At 49.2% G+C, this 23,539-nt stretch overlaps 1 protein-coding gene across 9 annotated transcripts in view; it reads right to left on the bottom strand.

The window, feature by feature from the left end:
• KIAA0753 (KIAA0753 ortholog) overlaps window positions 1-23,539 on the bottom strand; it is a 1,822,630-nt gene that overhangs the window by 1,199,532 nt on the left and 599,559 nt on the right. For all 9 annotated transcript variants that reach the window (XM_069615058.1, XM_069615057.1, XM_069615051.1 and 6 more), the window contains one exon: window positions 18,967-19,029. In XM_069615058.1, coding sequence (XP_069471159.1) covers window positions 18,967-19,029 — 63 coding nt within the window. The remainder of the gene's footprint in view (window positions 1-18,966; window positions 19,030-23,539) is intronic.

Raw genomic sequence — 23,539 nt, forward strand, 5'->3', positions numbered from 1 at the left:
AAAGGTCTAAGAACACTGCTCAGACTTCTTGTGGCTGGGGGAGACATGCTGCCGGGACCCACCCGCAGCAGGGGCCTTGGCCTTGAGCCACTCAGTGAGTCGCGTGTCCTTCATGGAGCGGGGGACCATATCCTGGCAAAACGCACAGTCTTCCTCGTGCGTTTTATCTGAATGCAGGCAGTAGAGGCACATGGAGTGCCCATCGCCCGAGTAGATGTTCCGCAGGCCACATCCTGGACAAATCCTGAACAGAGGAGCCGAGTCTTCCTTCTCTTCTGCCATCTACACGCCGGGTAGGCCTCGAAGAAGTTTCTGGAATCCTCCAAGAAGAAACTCAACGAAAAATCGCCCTTGAGGGGCGCTGAAGAATCCAAAAATGTGTCCCCGTTAATTATATGATGGATCGATGGAGCTTGAGACTCGATTGACCGAAGAAATAGAGTAGAACTCTTAGAGAGCAGAAAAACAAAAAAACAAACAAATTTTTAAAAATCAAAATCAAATCGCAAAACGCAGTAAAAGCTCGAGAGCTAAGCACGAGGGCTCCCAACACTTGAACGTGCAGTAAGAAACTGAAGATGGCTGCCAGAGGAGGGGCTTGGGTAGAGCGCAGTCATTGGCTGGGGGCAGTATAACACAGAGACCAGTGATTGGTTGTTAGGAGAAAGACCGTTCAGAAGTGAAAATGAAACTGATTTTTCTTTACCGAGGATACCCAGCCTGACGACAGGGAATATTCATGAGCATGTGAATCCATGCCGGAACCCATGCTGGAGAATATTCAATTACAGGTGCTTTTGAGATCAGTGAAACAGATTGAGATAAGCAGTAACTCTTGTAACTTATTTTTGGATGAGACACAGCTAACTCGAGCGAAGTAAAACCCATGTACGTTTTCAAGGAGCCAAATTGGGGCAGGTATAAACCTAAGACTCTTTTTGTGTCTGTCTAAAACAGACCAGGAAAAGCAAAACCCAGTGTTACTCTTTATAACTGAATCAAGGTTATTCTAGGTAGGTTGAACCTAATGCAGACTTATTCTAGACAGGCTAACAGCAAGTCAGTGGAAGCAAGACACAGCTGGGGAACACTCATACAATTATTCTAACAGGAATAATGAAGTGAAACCAACAGCATTACTTTTGGGAAGAGGCACAACCAAATCACAGGTGAGTAAGGAACAAGTTACTTACCTGTAACTGTTGTTCTCCAGCATGGGTCTGGCATGGATTCACATGCTCATGAATATTCCCCGTCGTCAGGCTGGGAATCCTCGGTAAAGAAAAAACCAGTATCAGTTTCGTTTCTGATCTGTCTTTCGTAGTAATAACCAATCACTGGTCTCTGCGTCATACTGACCACAGCCAATGACTGCCCTCTACCTAAGCACCGCCTCCGGCAGCCATCTTCAGATTTGGAAGCACGTGAAGTGGCAGTATGACCAAGTGAAGAGCCGCAGAGGGGTAGGCGGGAGGGTTCGCATGTGAATCCATGCCAGACCCATGCTGGAGAACAACAGTTACAGGTAAGTAACTTGTTCCTTCTCCAGCATGGGGTCTGGCATGGATTCACATGCTCATGAATAAAGAATACATAGCAGTACACAAATGCACAACCACGGGAGGTGGCAAAGGCTCAACATTAAGCATCACATCAACTCAACATTAAGCATCTTACCTCCTCACCAGGCTCACCTCAGGCGAACAGGTTGCGCAGCACTGCTTGGCCGACCCTGGACTCCTCCCTGGAATCCCGGTCGACGCAGTAGAATTTCGTGAAGGTGTGCGTCGACCTCCACGTAGCAGCCCTGCATATGTCCAGCAGGGGCACACCAGATAGGAACGCCGTGGTAGCTGCGATCGCTCTGGTGGAATGGGCTCTCGGACGGCCAGGCAGCGGTCGGTTTGCCAACCGGTGACAGTACATGATACAGCCGGAGAGCCATCTGGAGATGGAAGCCTTCGAGAGAGCCTTCCCCTGATTGACAGGTCCAAAGTTCACAAAGAGTTGTGACGTCTTCCGAAAACCCTTCGTGCGGTCCACGTAGAACTTCAGTGCTCTAGCTACATCCAGCGAGTGCAAAGTCCTCTCAGCCGGCGACGAAGGCGACAGGAAGAACACAGGTAACACCAAGGGTTCGTTGAGATGGAAGTCCGACGGTACCTTGGGCATGAAGGAGGGGTGCGTCCTGAGCACTACCCTCGTGTCGTGGAAAGTCAAGTACGGGGCCTTGCAGGAAAGGGCCTGGATCTCTCCCACTCGTCGTGCGGAGGTGATGGCCACAAGAAAAGCTGTTTTCCACGATAGAAACTTCAACGGGGCCGAGTGCAGAGGCTCGAACGGAGGTCCCATGAGCTTGGTCAGCACCACGTTGAGCTCCCACGCCGGGGCCGGAGCCTTCACCGGCGGGAACGATCTGAACAGTCCCTTCATGAACTCTTTCACCAGACGATGAGACCACAAGGACGTCCGCCCCGTGGTTCTGGTGTATCGGGAGATCGCAGCAAGATGAATCTTGATGGACGCGTGTGCCAGACCAGCCTTGGCCAGCGTCAGCAGGTACGGCAGTACTTGGGGAGCCGTAATCCGTAGAGGGTTAATCTTCTGTGCGTGGCACCAGACAGAGAACCTCTTCCATTTGTGTCCGTAGCATTTAAGAGTCGAGGACGCCCTGGCCTTTGCAAGAACCTCTCTGCAATCGGCCGGTATGTCGTATCCTCCAAACTCTAGCGCTGCAGGAGCCAGGCCTGCAAGTTCAGCGACTTCGGGTCGTGGTGGAGGATGGCGCCTCCTACCCTGGAGAGTAGATCCGCGTCCGCCGGCAGCTTGATCGGCGGGGACGCTGACAAGTCCAGAAGGTCCGGGAACCATATCTGCCTCGGCCACGCAGGTGCGACGAGGATCATCCTGCACCGTGACCTCTTGAGCTGGTTGACGAGCCGGATTAGCAGAGGCAATGGAGGGAACGCGTAGAGGAACAGGCCCTCCCAGGGGAACGAGAAAGCATCGCCCATGCTCCTCGTCTGGGGAAACCTGCTGGCGAACCTCCGGCACTTGGTGTTCGTCGCCGTCGCGAACAGGTCGATCTGGGGTGTGCCCCACCGTCGGAAGAGGCGATCCACCAGATCCTGCCGTAGTTCCCACTCGTGGCACGAGCGCAGCTCCCTGCTGAGTGAGTCGGCGATGGTGTTTTTTATCCCTGCCAGATGAAACGGCACCAGAAAAATCCCTTGGGCGACGGCCCAATGCCACAGGTCCTGCGCCTCCTTGGACAGCGCTGGGGACCTGGTTCCGCCCTGTTTCCTGATGTAAAACATGGTGGTGGTGTTGTCGGTGAAGATCCTCACCACCTTGCCCTTGAGGGACGGAAGGAAGGACCTGAGGGCCCAAAACACTGCACGGAGCTCCAGGACGTTGATATGCAGGGACTTCTCCGTCGGGAGCCAGAGTCCCCTTGCGTGCAGATTTTCGGTGTGCGCTCCCCACCCTTCCAGGGAGGCATCCGTGGTCACAGTCTCCTGGTGGGCTGGGGTCTGGAAGTCCATGCCCGCCGTCAGATGCGCGCGGGTGCCCCACCACCGTATCGCTCGTCGGAAACTCTAGTCGAGCTTGATCCTTTCTTCGAAGCTGCCCGTCGTCTGGATCCAGCGCGCATCCAGGAATTCTTGCAACGGGCGCATCCGGAGCCTGCACATGGGAATGAGGTAGATGCAGGAAGACATCATCCCGAGGAGGGACTTGATGGACCTCACTTTGGCCGCGTCGGCCACCAACATCCGTTGCACCTTGCCCAAGATGGTCCTGGTCCTCTCCTCCGACGGGGAGGCCAGAAGAGACACTGTCGAGCCTCGCTCCCAGAAACAGTGCGACTTGCGCGGGCACCAGGTGGGATTTGGCGTAGTTCACGGAGAATCCCAGGTCCGTGAGGAGTTGGACGGTCCTTGCCGTGTGGACCACGGCGAGCTCCCTCGTCTTGGCGCGGATGAGCCAGTCGTCCAGGTAGGGGTAGACGTGAATCCCCTCGCGGCGCAGCTGCGCCGCCACCGGTGCGAGGCACTTGGTGAATACCCTGGGAGCCGACCGTAGTCCGAAGGGAAGGGCTTTGAACTGGTAATGACGCCCTTGGACCACGAATCTGAGGAATTTTCGGTGCCCCTTTAGGATGGGAATGTGGAAGTAGGCATCCTCCAAATCCAACGACGATAGGAAGTCTCCTTCCTCCAGCTGACCCAGGACGTGCTGGAGGGTGACCATCCGGAACTTCTGCGCCTTGATGAACTTGTTCAGACGTCGCAGGTTTAGAATGGGGCGCCATCCTCCCGTCTTCTTCACGAGGAAGTATCTCGAGTAGACTCCGGAGCCCCGAAGCCTCTTTGGGACGAGTTCGATGGCGCCCTTTCTGAGCATCGCCTTTACCTCCAGGAGAAGTTGAGGGACGTGAAGTTCTTTCCTGGCCACGGGGGGGACGCGCGGGCACCTTCTTTGAAACTCGAGCGCGTGGCCCCGGGCCAGGGCGTCCAGCACCCAACGGTCGGTGGAGATGGACTCCCACACGCTGACGAAGCCCGCCAGCCGGCCTCCCACCGGGGTGCTTCGGTGGGGGCCCGACCCCACGGCCGGTTCAATCCTGCTTGGACGCGGCCTTGCCGCCTTGACCTCCTTGGCGACGACGGCGGGGTCCGCTAGACTTGCCTCGTCCTCTGTAGGCCTCTTGCGACGACGAGCGGGCCGCTTGACGGCGGAATCCGGGGTAGGCTGCGCCCGGAGGCATAGGGGGGCCGTGTCAGGGACCCGGTACTTCTTCTCGTACCGGTCTCTTCTAGCTGGCGTCGTGGAAGGGTTCTTGAGGAGGGAAAGGCCCTCATCCCAAATGTCGTCCAACAGAGGCACTGCGAGGACCGTCTTCCTCTTGGCCTCGCGCCGCTGATAAAGGAAGCCTTCCTTTTTCTTCTCCTCAGGGCAGAGTTGGAAAAGCTCGGAAGCCCTGGAGATCATGGAGTGGAAAGATCCGATCTCGTCGGGCGGAGAAGCCCTGGTGGGAGGCGACGACGGAATATCCTCGTCGTATGCCTCGTCGTCCGTACCCGTCGCTGCCGTGTCAGTCCCCGTATCATCCCCTCGGGTGGACGGGGAGGAGGGCTGGACGGGGCGCGACGGTTGAAAAGGAGGTGGTGGATGGATCCTTCTTTTCTTGGCAGGGGGAACACCAGAAGGTCCCGGTTCTGGATCCCCCGACGGGAGAGGTTCCTCCGTCGGTAACGGTAGCCTCGTCCTTATCTCGGAGCATAAGGACTGTATGGCCAACAAAATGGCCGCCGAGTTGTCTTGCGGCGCTGGCAGAGGGGAATCCGACGGGCGAGCAGGGGCCCCGTCGGTATCCTCGACGATGTTGTCGTCGTCACCTGCGTCGGGGTCCATTCCGACGGGCTGGCCTTGTTCCACGCCTAGGCCGTGGCTTAAGACCTCGATCAGCTCCTCTTCTGAGGTTGAGGCCGAATCTACGACGACGCCCTGCCCCCCCCTTCTTCCCCACGGAGGGTTTCACGGGGGTCCTATCGATGGGCACAAAAGAAGACTCCCTCCGAGGAGGCAGGGAGATTCTGGGCCCTGAGGTCGCCACCACTGGTGCAGCCTCCACAGGCTGAGCCAGGGCCGCCGCGACCGTTTCGATAGAGGGCTTGGTCGGATGGATCAAGGCCTTCACCACCTTAGGTGCGCTCACCGCCTTATCCTTGAGGGAGGGGGCACTGCCACACTCCTCCTCTGCCTTAGAGCTCGACCGGGGCCTCTCCAGGAGCTTCGCCGGGTGCTCGGCCTTCCTCTTACCCGACCCAGAGCGTTGGCTCGTGGTTGATGGTGCCGGGGAGGGTGCGCCCTGCCTGGCGCCCGTAGAGCCCGACCGTTCGGCGCTCCCGGTGCCAGCGGACTCGCGGTGCTTGGCCTTATGTTGGGCCCCCGTCGCCGGGGCGCCCTCAAAGGTCTTAGAAGACCGCTCGGATTTCTTCTTCTTCTCGCCAGACGGGCTCTTACCCTCCAGCCAGTTGGCGAGACGTTGATGACGGTCCTTCATGGTCCGTTCCGACATGTTGCCGCAAAACGCACAGTCCTTCTCCACGTGCATTTTGTCCTCATGAAGGCAGTAAAGGCAGAAAGAGTGTTCGTCCTCCTTAAAGACGTTCTGCAGCTGGCATCCAGGGCAGACCCTGAACAGCTTTCCGGGCGTCGAGCTTCCCTTCTCCTGGGCCATCTCCGAGACCGGGCCTGAGAAGCTTCTGGAGTCCTCCGAAGTGTAGCTCGACGAAATCTTCACCCTTGAGGGGCACAGACGAATCCGACACGGGTCCCCGTTGATCGGATGTAGGATCGGTGGAGCTTGAGGCTCTTTTGACCGAAAGAATCGAAGTTTTTTGTGAAAAAGCGCGAAAAAATAGCACTAACGCTCGAGAGCAATAGCACGAGGATCCCAACACATGAACGTGCGGTAAAAATCTGAAGATGCCTGCCGGAGGCGGTGCTTAGGTAGAGGGCAGTCATTGGCTGTGGTCAGTATGACGCAGAGACCAGTGATTGGTTATTACTACGAAAGACAGATCAGAAACGAAACTGATACTGGTTTTTTCTTTACCGAGGATTCCCAGCCTGACGACGGGGAATATTCATGAGCATGTGAATCCATGCCAGACCCCATGCTGGAGAATATACTCTTACATCTACTATGTTAGAATGGCGAAACAGTTTCTAAGGAAAGAAAGATGTCACATATACTTTTCAGAATAGAGCAACACACATTCAAGATAAGTAACTTTTGTAACTGTTCACTCTCAGAGTTAGAGTTACCAACCAACTCTTTTACAACTAAGTAACTTTTAAACATGTATTCTCTTTTCTAGGCAAAAGGCCCAATACTTTAAAAGTGTTCCCCTTATTCTTGGAGCATGAGTGTTCAGTGGCAGAAGGGGGGGTGGGGGGGGTCACTAGGGTCTAGTGTATTTTACTTTGGAGTTGAGGGTCCAGGGGATTCACGCAAGACGCCACATAAGACACCCTGGGAAGATTCCAGCAGTGGGACTGGGTGAACTGGACCAGAGGCCTCCCAATCACAGAAAACACCCCACAACTAAACATGAATCACAAAAGTGCATACCCAAGCACAGTACCTCAGCACATGATTTTGCCGGAGGAGAACTTCAGGATCTGCAGCCAAAAACCAGGTTGGTGGATTCTTTGTCGTGGGGACTGAAAACAGGACCTTGAAAGGGACTTTGCAGCAGGGATCAACAGGGAAAGCTCTAGGCAAGGTTTTCCTCACGGATGGATGTGGCTCTGTGGATATGACACCTTTTACAGGAGCACAGAAGACAGAATATCGCAGGTTGGCTTCTCGTCGTTACAAAGGTCCAGCCCTCTGGTGAGGGGACTTTTTGGAAGTGATTTGTGTCTCTGGAGATTCAGCAGGTTGCCCACGAAGTTTCAGCGAGATTCAGAAGACTGTGCACCTCACAATGGCTTGAGGTCCCAGGGTATTGCAGCCCCGCAATGTCGTAGCACGCCGTGGGATGGCCCAAAAGGCAGGTCCTCTTGAGTCTAGTGGGTCTCACCAGGCTCTGGGTCAGGGTCATCGTTTTCCGAGTCTGCAGGTCGATTGGAAGGAAGGGCTACAGCAGGCTCAGGTTACACAGCAGGCTCTCCGGTCGCTGAATATCGCCTCATCCGCTTTTCCTTCATCCTCCTCTTCGGTTTTGGTTCGAGTGCTCGACTTGTCTTCAGCTACCATTTTTGTAGTATTTAACAGGAACTACAGCACAACTTCTGCATTCTCGCCCTGCATTTTACAACAAGGGGAAGTCTGGTTGTCCAATCACCCCCCCTCCCCCCACCCAAAACAGGGATTTGTCCCCATTCAGGTAAGGAGGAAGACAAAAGGGCTGTGGGGCTTTGGACTCCTCCATCGCTTCCCGCCTTCACAGACTGGAGCCTGGGCGGGGAGTCCAGGGTAATCCCGCCGAAGACAAAAATCACACAAAGGAATTTCCTGCCCTGGATGTCAGGGGAAAGAAGAAGGAAGGACAACAAACACTAAAATGTCAAATAACCAAGACAGGGCCATTTTGGTAAAATGAACTCCCTTGGGTGCCTTTACTGCAGCTGTAAACACAGCCCACGGTAAAGGTGCACCAAATTAGTAAAAGGTATGACTGCCACCAGGCACTGACGATAAGCCTGTCCCTGTAACAAAATTGTTACAGTTTTAGTGTGAAAGGGGATACATTGTTTCTCCCCAGCACTCCACATAAGGTGGGGTGTGCTGGTTTCACCAAATAAAATGTATATGGGATCCAAAGAGGTGTTCGACCCTTTGGAACTGTAGTTCTCTCAAGGTTTGCCAGAGAAAGTTAAGGAGAGCCCTAAGGCAACCCAACAACAACCGGCACTTATTGCCAAAAAGTTGTCAAAGAGGAAAACTTTAAAAATACACTATGGAGAGTCTAAAAGATGACACCCTTAAAAAGAATAAAGATTCTGTGAGTGTGGAAAAAGGTTCCCACCCACAGAAGTATAAGGAAAAATAAACCACCAGTAAAGCAAACAGTTCTGGGGTTGACACAGGTCAGGAAGATTTACCATTACTATGAAAATCTTATCCAACAGTAGCACAAAGCACTTTTGGTGTGATGTCAGAGGGCTAAATCCACTTTTTCCAAGAACAGGGATTGGACCTCTAAAGCAAGATAGCTTTAGTCCAATCACCTGTGAGCTTTTGATTTTAAAAGAAGGGATCTCCCACACCTTCTGTGATTCACATATGGACAAACACTTAAGGAATAATCCAGTGGAGCTCTGTTTGGAGGGTTGATCTTTCCAAAGTCCTCTGCCAGTGAGGTGAAGACCGAGTTTAAGGCTTAGGGGAGCCTTCCCCAGGTAGCAATAGGGATGAACTGCTGTTGGGACACAGCAACCGATTGTGTTCAAGGACCCCTGCAGTTGTGTGCAAGCCTTCCCTGCGTTTGGGAGCCTAAGAAAAAGGACCAAACTTATCCTTCAGCCCCTAGATGGGGATTACCAGCACCCGGATGGCCAAGACAGCCAGGACCCCTTGCTTTCATAGCGAATCCAAGTGATTTGCCCGCGGCTGAAACTACCGTGGGCAAAACGTTTGCATGAGAAATGTTTGCACCTTTCTCATGCAAACACACATACATACACACACACACACACACACACCACACCTATAACACCCCCCCCACCCACACCCTAGGCACAACCCCACCCACACCCTAGGCACAACCCCACCCACACCCCCACATAAACAAACCCCACTTACCTTCATCTTCACGCTGGGTCCCCCCCAGCGCCAGTTCCCCTTCACTTCCGTGATCGGGAAACGGCGCTGCAGGGTCCTTTTCTTTTCTTTTTCTTAACAGAAGGCTGCAGGGGTGTCCCCCCGCATCCCCCGCTCACTATACCATAAAGTATAGTGAGAGGGGAGACGCGGGGGACAAGCCTGCAGCTCCAGTTTTTTATTTTTTCAATGCTACCACCAAAGGTTCAAACTTTTTTTGGAGTTCGAACCTTTGGTGGTAGCATTTTTAGAACTTTTGGTCATTGCAACCATTTTTTTATGGTAAAATCGCCCTATACCTTTCATAGCATCAAACCAGTTGAACTGCTTTTGGACCGGGTTCACTGCATCTCAATGCACAGGATCCAACGGTGCTGACTTTGGCCGTCAACCGAACACTTTAAAACAGCGAGCTTGCATCTCGAACCAGCTTGATGCTACATCATGCCTCACAGCACCGGCCACCAGCTCAGCTCGAATCTACTGCTCATCGCCAGACCCAGACTGTAACCACTGGAGAGTCACTCGACGACTCAAAGCACAATTTACACAAACTAGACTCTGCTCAACCTCGAACTGCCAATTCGTGGACCAGCACCCCGTTGCTGATCCCCAACTCGAACCATGTGAGCATTACTCAACAACCCTAACTAGAGATTAAAACCCGGACTTAAACCGATCCTGGTGAATGCTCCAACCTGCATCGAACCACTCAGTCACTGTATTCGCCTCAGCTTGCCGCTTAGATCAACATGACTCACTGTACCTGAACTTGGCCCAAACCCCTCACACAACACCTCAAAGCCTGGTTTCATACTGTAGATCCACAAAAAAAAAAAGAACTATTGACTTACTGCCCCCTCAGGTGATTTCTGGGTCCTAGAGACTGGTTGGCCACTTTTAACCCTTTTAAAACCTAATAGCATTGGTCTAAAGAAGATTGTGGCTTTTAGACGTTCACCCCAGAATTACATCTTGCAATCTTTGTTTATTTTGTGTTCTTTCCTTAGGGGTGGGTTATATGTAGTGTGTTCCATTTAGTTATTATTGCAGATGGTGTGTATAAAGTATATATATTTTTATAGAACCTTGATGGGACATTGCTTTATTTTGGAGTGTACTACTTAGCTGTTGTGGTTGCTATTGAATCAGATTCATACCCCTCGAGAGTATAGCCTTACCTCAACCACGTTACCATAAAAGGCAAAGGAGATGCATCTCTTAACTGTGCCTATTGTACCTTTATGATTGTGTTGATTTGTAGAAGTGCGAGGTTTGAGAAGGCGCTGTAGCCTGTACTCGTCTTTGTAATCCTGCAGGGCAGAAGTCAATTTGTCACAGATTTGCAGCAAGTGGCTGTGGGTAATTGTCCCACATGATTGCAGGTGGGTGAACCTACTTACTCTTTAAAGGGGTAAGGGCCAGAAGGTTGACCAATGTGACAAGCCCCTGCCAAACCATGATTTCAGTGAGTTGGCCATGGGATCCTCCCATGCATCCCAGGGCCAATGTTATGTTATTTGGCATTTATATAGCGCTCCATATATCATTGGTATGATCTCAAAGCGCTGGTAGGTTGAACGCCCTCAGGGACAGCATTCCAGGTCAGTAGAGAGATATAGTGTTGAAGTGTGTGTGGGTGCACCAATAATGTGTGGAGAAGATATCAGTTGAATTTGTACAGTCTGATGGGTGGACACCCAGACTGGGTTCTGGCTGTGTTAGGCCTGTAGGACGCTTATGTGAGCAGCTAGGCCGGAATGTCATGGAATAGCTGCGTTTTGTTAGAGTGATGAGGTGTTCGTGGGGTAATGTTCGTATGTGAACAGCAAGGCCGAATTGACCACAGGTCTAGCTGCATTCTAATTGTGTGATGGTGTAGAGAAGAGAGTATGCGTAATGATCTTGGATGGGAGTGTTTGCATGGGATTATGAGTCAATGCAGCAGGAGTGCTTTCTAGGTTGAATTTACTGGTAATATTAGTTCTTTTATTTAAGTGTGGCACTTGCCGACATTTTACCATCATGTTTAGATGTGATGCAGGCTAATGTTCTCAACTCCAAGTGTGGCATTTGCCAACATTCACAATTCTATCTGGGTCAGGTGCAGGCTTTGTTAATATTCGACAAAATGTAACCAAGTGAGGCAATTGTTAACATTCATGTCGCATGTGAATGTTCACAATTCTAGCTAGGTGTGGCAATTGCTAGCATTCAAATTTCCGTCAGGTCTGGCGCAGGCTAATGTTCACAATTTTAACTAGGTGTGGCAGTGCCACCATTCACAATTCAGCCAGGGTCCAGCGTAGGCCAATGTTCACAATTCAAACTAGGTAGGGCGCTGCTAACATTCATAATCCTATCTAGATGTGACACAGACCAACGTTCACCAAGTGTGGCATTGCTAACATTCACAGTCCTATCTAGAAGTGATGCCGGCTAAATGTTGGACTACTTAACATTCGCAATCCTGTCTTGATCTGGCGCAGGCTAATGTTCACAATTCTGGCGTTGCCAACATTCACAATCTTATCAAGAAGCGACGCAGGGTAATGTTCACCATAATAATTAGGTGCAGCATTGCTAATATTCACAATCCTGTCTGGCGTATGCTAATGTACACACTTCTGGTTAGGTGCCTTATTGTTAAATTCGCAATTCTATGTGTGGCGCTGCTAACAATCACAATCTTATCTAGAGGCGACGCAGGTGAATGTTCACAATAATAATTAGGTGCAGCATTGCTAGAGTTCACAAATCAGAGGTACGGTAATGTTGAGTGGTAGGGTTTTCCGGAGTAGAGTGATTGCTCTACTTTCCACCCATGCCACACTTACTTTTTTTGGCTGGTGCTGGTTGACGGCTGGCCACTGGCTTCCCCTGCGGACACCTGCTGACACTGTCTGGAGCCGCCTCTGATGGAGCCGCCCTTTGCCTTGGGGCCCTAAACCGAAGGGGCTGCCGGGCAGGCGGCTGCCCTGGCCAGGTGTGTTTAAGCACCTGGCAGCCAATCAGGGATGGTGGGAGGCGGGGCAACAAACCAACCAAGGAAGTGGAAGCGGAGGGAGGGAGGAGGGCATGTGGCAAGGCTGGGGGGTCCAAATTACAAAATTAAGAAGCGGGAACAAGGGCCAGGATGCCAGGGCAGACAAAGAAAGCCCAATATAGTGGGCAGTGGCATCATACCCACCCCCACACACTTGCTAGAGAGCCAGACAATGGACTTAGTGACACACTGGTAAGGGTGCTTTACTGTGGCTTACTACCTAAAACATGAATATTTCCAAGACCGAGATACAATTTCCTATAAATGTTTCCCAGTTACATCCTAGATTAGCTGATGTCTAAAATTCACAAGACCTACTAAATGTGTGTAAACTCGCTCTTGGTGGGGGTATGGGGGGGGGGGGGATATTGGAGACTCCATGCCAGAGTAGGCTCACTGAATGGATCCACACGTCACATATAATGAGCAGTCACAATGCAGCTCAACATCTGCCTCAAGCAGCTAGAAAGACATACAAGACACTCCCTAAAATTGGCAGCTATCTGGTGATAAGTGCTGCAATCTTTGGAGTAAGGATAGAGCAGAAGAACAAGTTACTTCTTACCTGGTAACGTTCTTTCGATGGGATGTTCCATCGATGTATTCCTTATCGCCCCTCCCATCCATCCGCGCAGTAATACGTTACCAGGTAAGAAGTAACTTGTTCTTCGAAGGGATTGTGTCCTCCGACATATTCCTTATCTTTGATAGACTCCCATAGCAGTGGTGTGTAATTGGAGGTGGGAGTAAAAACGCCACGTTTCCCTTTAGGAATGAACAGAATGTAATACAGCTTTGCCAAACCTAGTCTCTTGACTAGAGGAGGAATCCAGGTTGTAAAATCTTGTGAAGGTATGTGCGGACGACCATGTGGCAGCTGCACATATGTCTTGAACCGGAACCCCTCTTTGGAGGGCCGAAGAGACTGCAATACCCCTGGTTGAATGAGCCCTAAGATTTTGAGGAGGCTATTTCCCTGCTAGTTTATAACATTCCAGAATGGCCAAAATAATCCATCTGGAAATGGTCTGTTTTGTTACCGGTAGTCCCAATTTGTGCCCTGAGTAACCTACGAACAGTTTGTCTGCTTGCCTAATCCTAGCAAGTCTGCTGATGTAAAAGCTTAAAGCCTGCCTTGGGTCCAGCCTATGTAGCCTTTCTTCCTCTTTCCCCTTATGGGGAGGAGGATAGAATGAAGGTAAGGTAATTTTCTGAGTGATGTGGGATTCAGAAACCACCTTTGGGAGGAAAGTAGGCTTCACCTGTAGGACAACTATGTCTTTATGAAAAGTTGTATGAGGGGGTTTACAAGATAGAGCTTGTAATTCGCGCACCCTTCTAGCAGATGTTAGTGCCACTAATAAGACAGTTTTAAGGGTGAGAAATCTTAGCGAACAAGAGTGGAGTGGTTCGAAAGGAGTACCCATCAGGAAATTTCAGACTAAATTTAAGTCCCATAAGGGAACTTGGAATGGTCTTGGAGGATAGACATTAGTTAATCCCTTTAGAAATTGTATTACTAAGGGTAATTTGAAATATGATGGCTCCTCTGCAGTGCACTTGAAGATGGATAGCACTGCGAGATAGACCTTGATAGTGCCAACTTAAAGGCCTGAATTTGCCAACTAGAGTAGAAAGGATAACACCGTTGGTGTACCACATGAAAAGTGGTCGATATTCTCTTCTCTACACCAGCTGCAAAATTTGTTCCAACGGCATCGGTATAAAGACTTTGTTGCTGGTCTTTTGGCTCAAAGCAACACCTCCATGACGTCATCAGGGAGGTCCCAATCCTTGTATCTCAACCTTTCTGATGTCTGGATGGAGAACCTGACCTCCCTTCTATGAGAGAAGATTCTCCTTGAGTGGAAGGCGAATTGGAGGGTAGACGGACATGTCCAGAAGGTCCGGGTACCACGTTCTCCTGGCCCAGTCTGGGGCAATTAGGATCATAGTCCTCCGGAATCTTCTCAACCTCCTGATCATTTGAGGAATGACAGGGACTGGTGGAAACGCGTACAGGAGTGGAAACTCCCAGTCCACTGCGAACGCGTCCCCCAGAGCTCCTCTCGGGGGAAATTCCCTTGAACAAAACAGATTGCACTTCCTGTTGGTACTGGTGGCAAACAGATCCACTTGAGGGGTTCCACAAAGGGCGAAGATCTCCTGAAGGACTTCCTGAGCTAGTTCCCACTCGTGGGAGACTGTGCCCTGCCTGCTCAGAGCGTCCGCCGTCAAGTTCTTCTCTCCGGCTAGGTGAACTGCCTATAGAGATTCCTTCTTGAATTGCCTAAAACCAGAGCTGCATTGCCTCACTGCACAGTGGCAGTGATCCCACACCTCCTCTTTTGTTGAGGTAGTGCATGGCCACTGAGTTGTCCGTCATTATAAGGACATTGTTTCCCTGTACTGATGGCAGGAAAGCTTTCAGCGCTAGTCTGATCGCTCTCAGCTCCAATAGGTTGATAAGTAGTCTGGACTCCGATGGAGATCAACGACCGCTGATGGTCAAGTCGTTGGCATGGGCTCCCCATCCCGTGAGTGAGGCGTCCGTGACTACTGTTATCTCCGGCCATGGTTGCCAAAACAGTTCTTTCAAAATGTTCTCTCGATAAACCCACCATTGAATACTCTGGCTACCTTGTCCGGAATCCGAAGGAGATCTGTCATTTTTCCTGAGAACTGCGACCACTGGGTTCTCCGTGCCCACTGGAGAGATCTCATTCTCAGGCGAGCCTCTGGCACAAGGAAGATGCAGGATGCCATGAGGCCTAGCAACGTCAAAAAGTCGAAGGCTGGGAGATGTTGGGCATTTTGAAACTTGGTGACCATCTGCTGAATATCTTGAGCCCTCCCCTCTGGGGGCGAGGCTTTTCCCAGAGAAGTGTCCAGGACCGCTCCGATGAACTGGAGTCTCTGTGATGGTATCATCTGTGACTTCTTTAAATTGAGGGAGAAGCCCAATTTGTGAAGGAAGTGGCAGACATAAGCTGGATCTGAGCTTTTCCGAAGATACAGCCCTGATCAGCCAATCGTCCAGGTAAGGGTAGACGTGAATCCCTCCCCTCAGACTTGCAGCCACTACCGACATTAACTTGGTGAAGACCCTCGGGGCGGAGGTCAGCCCAAATGGCAGAACTCGAAATTGATAATGAGAGCCGCCAATTGCGGACCTCAGGTATTTCCTGTGTTTGAGATGGATTGGCACATGGAAATAAGCATCCTGGAGGTCCAGAGATACCAGCCAGTCCTGGAGCTGGAGGGCCTGAAGGATCCGAGAGAGAGTTACCATCTTCAACTTGTCCTTCCTGAGGAACTTGTTCAATTCTTGTAAGTCCAAGATAGGTCTCAGTCCTCCGTCTTTCTTCGGTATGAGAAAGTAGGGGGAGTACCAGCCCTTGTTCCTCTCCACTACAGGTACCGGTTCTATGGCACCTTTCTCTAGCAGGTCTACAATTTCCTGCAAGAGGAGCGGATCTGGAACTTTCAGAGAGCTGTTCCCCGGTGGATGACTGAGGGATGCGTAGAAAAGGCAGGCAGTAACCTTGGGCAACCGTCTCCAATGCCCAAGCATCTGACGTAATAGCCTGCCATTCCGTCAGATGTGGAGTTAACCTGCCCCCTACTGGTGTCTTGTGAGGAGAGTCCTCAGAGCGGTTTGGAGGCAGCTGATGCAGATGCCGAGGGTAAAGAGGCACCTGCTGCGGCTTTTGTATTTTTAACCCGTCCACCTCGGGTGAATCTTTTCTGACCCCTTTGAACCGGCTGTCCTCTGCCTCTTCCGAATGCGGAATAGAAGCGAAAGGACTTACCTCTCCAAGAGGTTCCTGAGGGACGATATGGTGTCTGACGAATTGCAGCTCCCAAGGATTTTGCTGCTGCCTTTGATGTTTGTAGCTTTTCTAAACTGTCATCCGCCTTCCTACCAAACAAAGAAGAGCCGTCAAAGGGCATATTCAAGAGTCTGCTTTGCACATCTGGAGCAAAACAAGACTTTCGCAACCAAGCAAATCTCCGGGTTGTTGTACTTGCCGCCATGGCCCTGCTGATGCGGTCAGCAGAATCGATGCCAGTTTGAAGGGATTTGCATCTTGCATCTTTACCATCCTCAATGATGTTTAGAAACGCTTCCCTTTCTTCTCCCTCCAGGAGGCAGTCAGCCGCTGATGAAGCACACTCCCAAAGTGTGTGGCTGAACCTTGCGAGCGTACAAGTAGCATTGATGGATTTCAACGCCATGCTACATGCAGAAAAGACTTTTTTGGCCATAGAGTCATATCTCTTGTCATCCCTGTCCTGTGGAACAGTAGGGTAAGCCGATTTACTACCTGATGAAGTTGCTGCCTGAACAACCAGACTCCCCGGAGTTGGGTGTCTGGATAAATATTCAGGGTCAGCAGTAGACACCCTATATTTGGCTGATAATTTTTTGTTAACCGCCGGGATAACCTCAGGGGTTTCCCAGTTTGCCAATATTTTCCTTTGTAATGCCGCATGAAATGGCACCACAGGATCCTCTTGTGGACGTTTAACCAAAATGTCTGTGAGGTCGTCTTGCTGAAAAGCAGGTACGGGTGTAGACCACCCCATAAACTCTATTGTCCTTGCCATCAAGGTTCTATAAGGGGTTTCAGCATGTTCCCCTGGGTCTGGTTTGGCAAATTCCACTTCTGGGGAAGTGTCCAACCCACTTGCTTCATGTAAGGATTCTTGGAGGTCCTTTAACCTACCTTCCTCAGAGGTAAATTCCTCTGGTACAGGAGTTGCAGATCCCTGCAACTCAAAAGGTCTTTCCTGATCCGAATTCTCCCCTTCTTCGTAAATAGAGAAGGCTCTGGAATGATCAGATCTTGGAAATGGTATAAATCCCATTTCCAGAGCAGAAGGGGTCAAATTCGTCATAATTGGCTGAGAAAACGACGTCGTCGACGCGGACGTTAAAGGCTTCGAAACCATCGAAAAAGGCGTTGAGAAAGTTGGTAGAGGCCACGAGGAACTCGAGAGTATCGGAATTCTACTCGAGGTTGTCGACAACATTCTAGTGATCGAGGATCTGGGTATGGCCACTGGCTGTGAGGTGGCCGTGGATTTGTCCTTTCTCGGCGTCGAAGACGGCGTTCAATCGACTGACCTGTGCCTCGAAGAACCCTTCGATAATGGTGTAGAAGACGCAGATCTATGCATCGAAGGGACTTTCGACGATGGCGTCAAAGACGCGACCTTGCCTTTACTCGAGGGTTCGTGGCACTCTCTAGTAGCTTTTTTCACCGGGTGCTGCGACTCGCGGCGTTTTGATTTTTTGGGTCTTTCACCCAGGGTATCACCCTCAGCAGTCTTCGAGGGGGTCGAGGCTGCTTTCTCAAAGACACTAAGCATCTTTTTCCTGAATTCCTCCCACTCAGCCTGAGAGCTATGTTTTGTGGGGCAGGAGACCCTTTTCGGGGAAATGGAAGACGAAGAAGGGGTCTTCGACGTCTATTTTTTTAATTCTTGGATCTCAAAGAGTGATGGGAACAGCTTCGAGACCTAGAGCGAGAATGTCTCTTGTGATGGCGAGGAGACGAATGTCTCGACTCCGCCGAGGAAACTTTCGAAGAAGTTTTAACTGCCTTACCTCTCTCGAGCTTCCCCTTACGCTCCATCAAGGCTTTCGCCATCATGGACATGCAGTCCTCGTACTCCGAACAATGGTGCTCGACTCCCAGGCACCACAAACAGATCCTGTGAGGATCCGTCAACGACATTTTCTTTCCACAGTCCCGACATTTTTTGAAGCCGGACCGTAGAGTCATCGGTTCGGATGAGGAAGCCATCGAGTACAAGTTGGTATTCGAGGAATAATTAAGTATATTTGACTGAAGAACTGAGCAACGATATTCCGAGGCACCACGAAGCGCGGAAAAATAGAACTGAGCAACAGACGCTGCGCGTGGCTATTTATGGGCATGGTGACGTCGGCGCCGATACGGTGGCTGTCGAGAGACACCAACTCGACGGAAGTTGATAAGCAGCGCCCTCTACTGAGAAAAAATGTTCCAAGGCCAGCAAGCTGGAGACTAATTATCAAAGATAAGGAATACGTCGGAGGATACAATCCCTTCGAAAAGTCCTTTTTGTGTAGGTTTACATGCAATTGGAAAGCCATCTCTGTATTACAAAATTACAATTTGATGTGGTCCTGTGCAAGGTCGTAGGTCTAGGGTATCATACATCGGGCCTCCTTGTGGTCAGCACTTCTTGAAGTTGTCCAGGAACAAACATTATGCAAACGAAAAAATGGTCTATTAAGTGTAAAAGGCACTTTATGGGAGCACACTTGTTAAGGGTAGTGGCAAACTGACTTTTAAAATACTATTTTATTATAGACCAATAAAGGCTAACGAATAAGAGCAATTAGTGAGTTTGAGGATTTAGAATACCTAACATTCTGTTGATTTCACTGGCAAAATGCAATAAAGATGTATTCAGTCTCCAGAAATGAAAGTATGTTTTCAATTTAGTTGATAAATTACATATTGCTTTATAAACAATATTTATGAAACATCCTAAATACTGAAAAGTTCCCATGGAATATACCTACTTTCTTTGTATGTCTGATTTTACATGGACTCAGTTCCTCCAGGTCTTCCTGAATGTTCTTCACCTGCTCATTTCAAGGGAAAGAAATGGAATTAAAATCCAAGAATTACAAACAACTTTTTACTCTGAGAACGTGTTTGTTTCATAGATTTTTTTTATCTCACAAATCCTTGAAATATTTTTATATCTTTGTAGTTTCATTTAACTACAGTACCATAACGAAATAAAAAAAAAAACAGTTGTGAAGAAATGACCATCAGCCGACTTATTGCATCAGTTTCAATACCCATAAAAGAAAACCAATGGCCGGACCAACCCAGTTGACATTTGACATGACCGATCTCACCTGTTCCAGTCCTAGGGAAAAAGGCGCTGGGCAAGTGATTGAGTGCAGTAAGGAAGGTGGTGGTTTGTAGATTTTCTGTTGAACATTGTTAAGGTTATTGTTTTCAGAGGACAGACACTTGAATGCAATCGGAGGTCTGTGATACTTCACATGCATGATTAGTGCATTCTATGGGAAGATTGGACGCTTCTATTATTCCCAACTTCTCTCAGTGCAGTAAAATTTAAAACTGCAAATCTCAGGAATACATCAAGAAACTAGTAAAAACAAATATTAGAATTTCTCAAACACTCAACTAGTCTTTTCCCAACATGTCCCATCTCCCCTTCCATTGTCCTCTTTTTTGCTGCTCTCATTGAAAGAGAAGCACCACCTTTCTTTTCATTGCGTAAGAGGTTTGAGCCAAAAGCAGCAGACTAGACATGAGCGATTGTCACACTTGGTGGGGTACATTTCGACATCACCGCCCACACATCGTCTTTCAGTATATAGTGCTGAACATAAGATGCAATGTGTCTCGACAACTTCTTTCTTCAGTGCAGCTTATGCGACAGTTGGGGCTGATGAGATCATGAGCAAGCCACACTAGAACAGTTGATGGGCAACTATCTTACTTGCAGGATACTTAAGATTCTGTAGTAAGCATGTTGGTCAGAAGGCTGCATATGCACGTTCCCATTATTAAATCCTAACAAGACTCTTTTTGTCGTAACGAGCAATCGAGATGCACTCCAAACAGGAAAGATTATATCCCTTCGATTATACATTTAAGTTCTAAATGAGGACTTATAATAGTGTGTTAATCAGTTAATTTCAAACATGCATTCACAACGTGATTCACTGATTCAGTTAAACACCCCACCTTTGTTTGAAATCAATAAAATGTTTGTACTCCTTAATAAGAGTAATACTCGTCATACAATATTATTTAAACACAGAATTTCAAACAAGAAGTGGTTTCCAAAACAGCAGATTCACAAAAATGTCTCCATGAAAATTATAACAAATGAAATGCCATCATTGTACACAAAATCATCATCACATCATTTGCTAGATATACTAACTGTGCTCCTACGGTAATGGCACCCTTGATGATTGCTCTAGGTACTTGAGTAGGTTATCTTCAACTAAACAAAGTCAGAGTTGATGGTATTTTCATCCGTCTAAAGTGTGGGAAATACCTGATGCGTTTTGGACAAACCCCTTGCTTTTGCAAGGGAACCCAAACTACATCATAGATGTTTAACAATTTCTCAAGTCTGCAATGTGTAATACACCATTTACAACACTTATCCTTTTCACATAGCAAGAATGCAGTGATTCTTCTTAGTCACAACTCACAACAGTTTATAAATGCACAATACAATAAAAATTAAATAAAGGCACTTATAGAACAAGAAAATTGTGTTTCAAAGTGCCCACAAGGCAAAGGGAAAGGAACAGGGGAATGGAATATGCAAACTGCAGAAAAGCAGTTATACTAGGCCTTGTGAACATTTGGATCATGTAAGTGCATATAGAGAAGGGATAGGGGAAGGGGTAAGTGCTAAAAGATCAACAGAGGGATAAAGTGCCAGGGTGGAGTGTTGCAAGGCAACAGATAAGTGCAAGAGCTGGTTGCAAAGGCAACAGGTAAGTGCCAGGCAGTGACCACGAGGGAGAAGATGGGTCACCAGCCCATCCAATAAGTGCAGGTCTGTGAAGCAGCACATTCCAAGTGGTGGCCGAGGGCAAGTGCAGGGGGAGGGCTGATGCTGAGGGCAATCAGGCAGAAGGACAGGACCCAGAAAGGACAAGAGCCCAGGCCACCAATCACAGCTACTGTGGGGTTTAGCACGGGAGGGAGTGAGGGAAGGAGGAAAAGAGGAAAGTCTTGAGGTGTTCACAGAACTTGAGGAGATCTGGAACGTTAGGAGTTGTTTGATATATTGTCTGACTCCCCAGCTCCTTGAGTAAGCTTATACAAGTTGTAATACCTACAACCACAGGTATAATAGGCTAACCTGTTCCTCATGTTCAAGCTCAACACTGCTCACATCATGACCAATAGCAGCATTTATTGTTTTTTTCCCCATAACATTTTTATTAACATTTTCACAATTTTTCCAAAACAAAGCAACACCCCTCACCCCCCCCCCACCATCAAAAAGTCCCACCATGAACAGAGACAATCCCTTTCGACTTTCTGTACAATTTGGGTTCATATGGTCTCGTATCTTGGTTTTTATTCCACCAGACCCAATAGTGTGTTTTTTCGAGCACCATTTCGCCCTTGGCCCCTTTTAAAGAAAACCCAGGGTTCTGGACCAGTCTTGCAGAAATACTTGGTGATCCCCTTGTAACAAATAGGTGGCCCACTCCAGTACTGGAGTACATTCATTCATGCTCCGTTGGGGGGAGCTTTGATTTCCATTTTTGCGCCAGTCCCAGCACCCTCACCATCATCAGTATCACGTATCTTTCCATCCGCTTTAGTGGGCAGTTCTTTCAGTTGCCTCCCTAGACCCAATATAGACAAGCTTCTATTACCTACCTTCAGGCCTAAAGCCTCTCCTAATGCTTTGCCTATTGCCCTCAAGTAGTCCTGAATATGAGGGTGTAAAGACTGGAGGGGGAATCTGCACTCCTGCTCTCTATATGGCAGAGTCGAAGCACAGAGTACCCCAGCCAAAATTCTCTATTCGGTAGCTACGGTCGGGCAATCGTGGTTTAGGCTCTCAGGAGGAGATGCGGGCTGGTTCTTAAGTAAAGTGTAGTTCCCAAGCACCCACAAAGGAATTTCCACACACTATGTTAATGAAAACACAGCTCTTTATATAAATAAGGTTTCAATTATATACACAATCACAATAACACACTTTGTGCTCAGGCAATTCTAAAATAGTAAATAAATACAGTCTCAATGTGGTACCACAATTACTTCTTAGATTCCATTAAAATGCATCAAATGTAGACAGTTTCAAATGACATACAAATCAATGAATAAAGTGAAACAATAGACTTAGGAAGAAAACAAGTTGGTTAGTTAATTGGCAGAATAATGGGCCCCTACCACTAGACACAGTTCTGTATGAGGGTCCCCCCCACCTGTGCAACCTGTAAATAAAGTAGATTGACAAGCCCAGTCCATATATTGACGATTAGAGTCTTATCTCCTACAAATGTTCTACCACCCCAATGTACCTAGTTTAGCAGAGCACGACGTCGGGTCATCGACGGATCCTTCTCGAGTGACTCTCTTTAAAGGCAGGAGCCATGGATCATGGAGATCTCACGAAGAAAAGTGTGAACAATGGCAGCGAGGCAGCAGCTTCGGTCCAGACGATGCTTGTCTACGATCGGTCATGGACGTCCTGCGAAGATGAGGCGTGCGGTGCACCTCCACAACGATAGGTAGTTGCTGCAAAGAGTCAATGAAGAACTTTGGCCAAGCAAGGGCGTCAGCATCTGCTGCCTGCGAACTGGATGGGACCACAGCTGGCTTCAGGATCTTCGTCAGTGTCTGAGGTCTTCAGCTGGTGGGAAACCCACTGGCGGATTCTCCTTGGCAGGTCGACGGCCTCGACTTTCTCAGACAGGACAAAGCAGTCGACGGTGCTGGCGAAAGAATCCTTGGATTCAAATGTCTTAGGCAATGGAGCGTTGCGGCTCCGGTCGGCGATAGTTGACTGTAATGGACTACAATGTCCGGGCGCTTCGCTTCATGATTCCGCGGCGGTCCCAGTCTCCGGACGGCAGCCTTTCGAGGACTGACTTCCACAGTACTTTGGCGAAGGTTAGCTGGTGCACGATGGTCCCTCGTAGCTCGGGGAAGAGGTCTCCTAGCCAGGTCCTCTTGGATCAGTTTCTTGAAGGCACAGCAGCTTTCAGATTGCGTTGACGGGAACAGCGATTGACCTAGTTCCGGCTCGGTTTCGAGTGTAAGCATCAAGTTTCGACTTCAGCTTCTGAACAATTTTCATCAGTAAGAGGTCCCCAGATGAACAAGTTACTCTTACCAGGTAACATTCTTTCAATGGGATGGTCCGACGACGTATTCCATATCTATGACAGTAATCGCCACATCTGTGCTGCTTCGGAAATTATTTTGGAGTCTGCGTCCTGCAAATGAGGTTGAAACGCTGTCCTCGAGGGCCTCCGTCGATCAAACGTCACCATATGTTATAAGTAGGACGCACGACGCCCGTAGCCTCAGTTGTAGTTTTTTTCCCAGAACGTGTGGCACCAA

This window comes from Ambystoma mexicanum, chromosome 9, assembly GCF_040938575.1.
Source record: "Ambystoma mexicanum isolate Mex_15411 chromosome 9, UKY_AmexF1_1, whole genome shotgun sequence".
NCBI lineage: Eukaryota > Metazoa > Chordata > Amphibia > Caudata > Ambystomatidae > Ambystoma > Ambystoma mexicanum.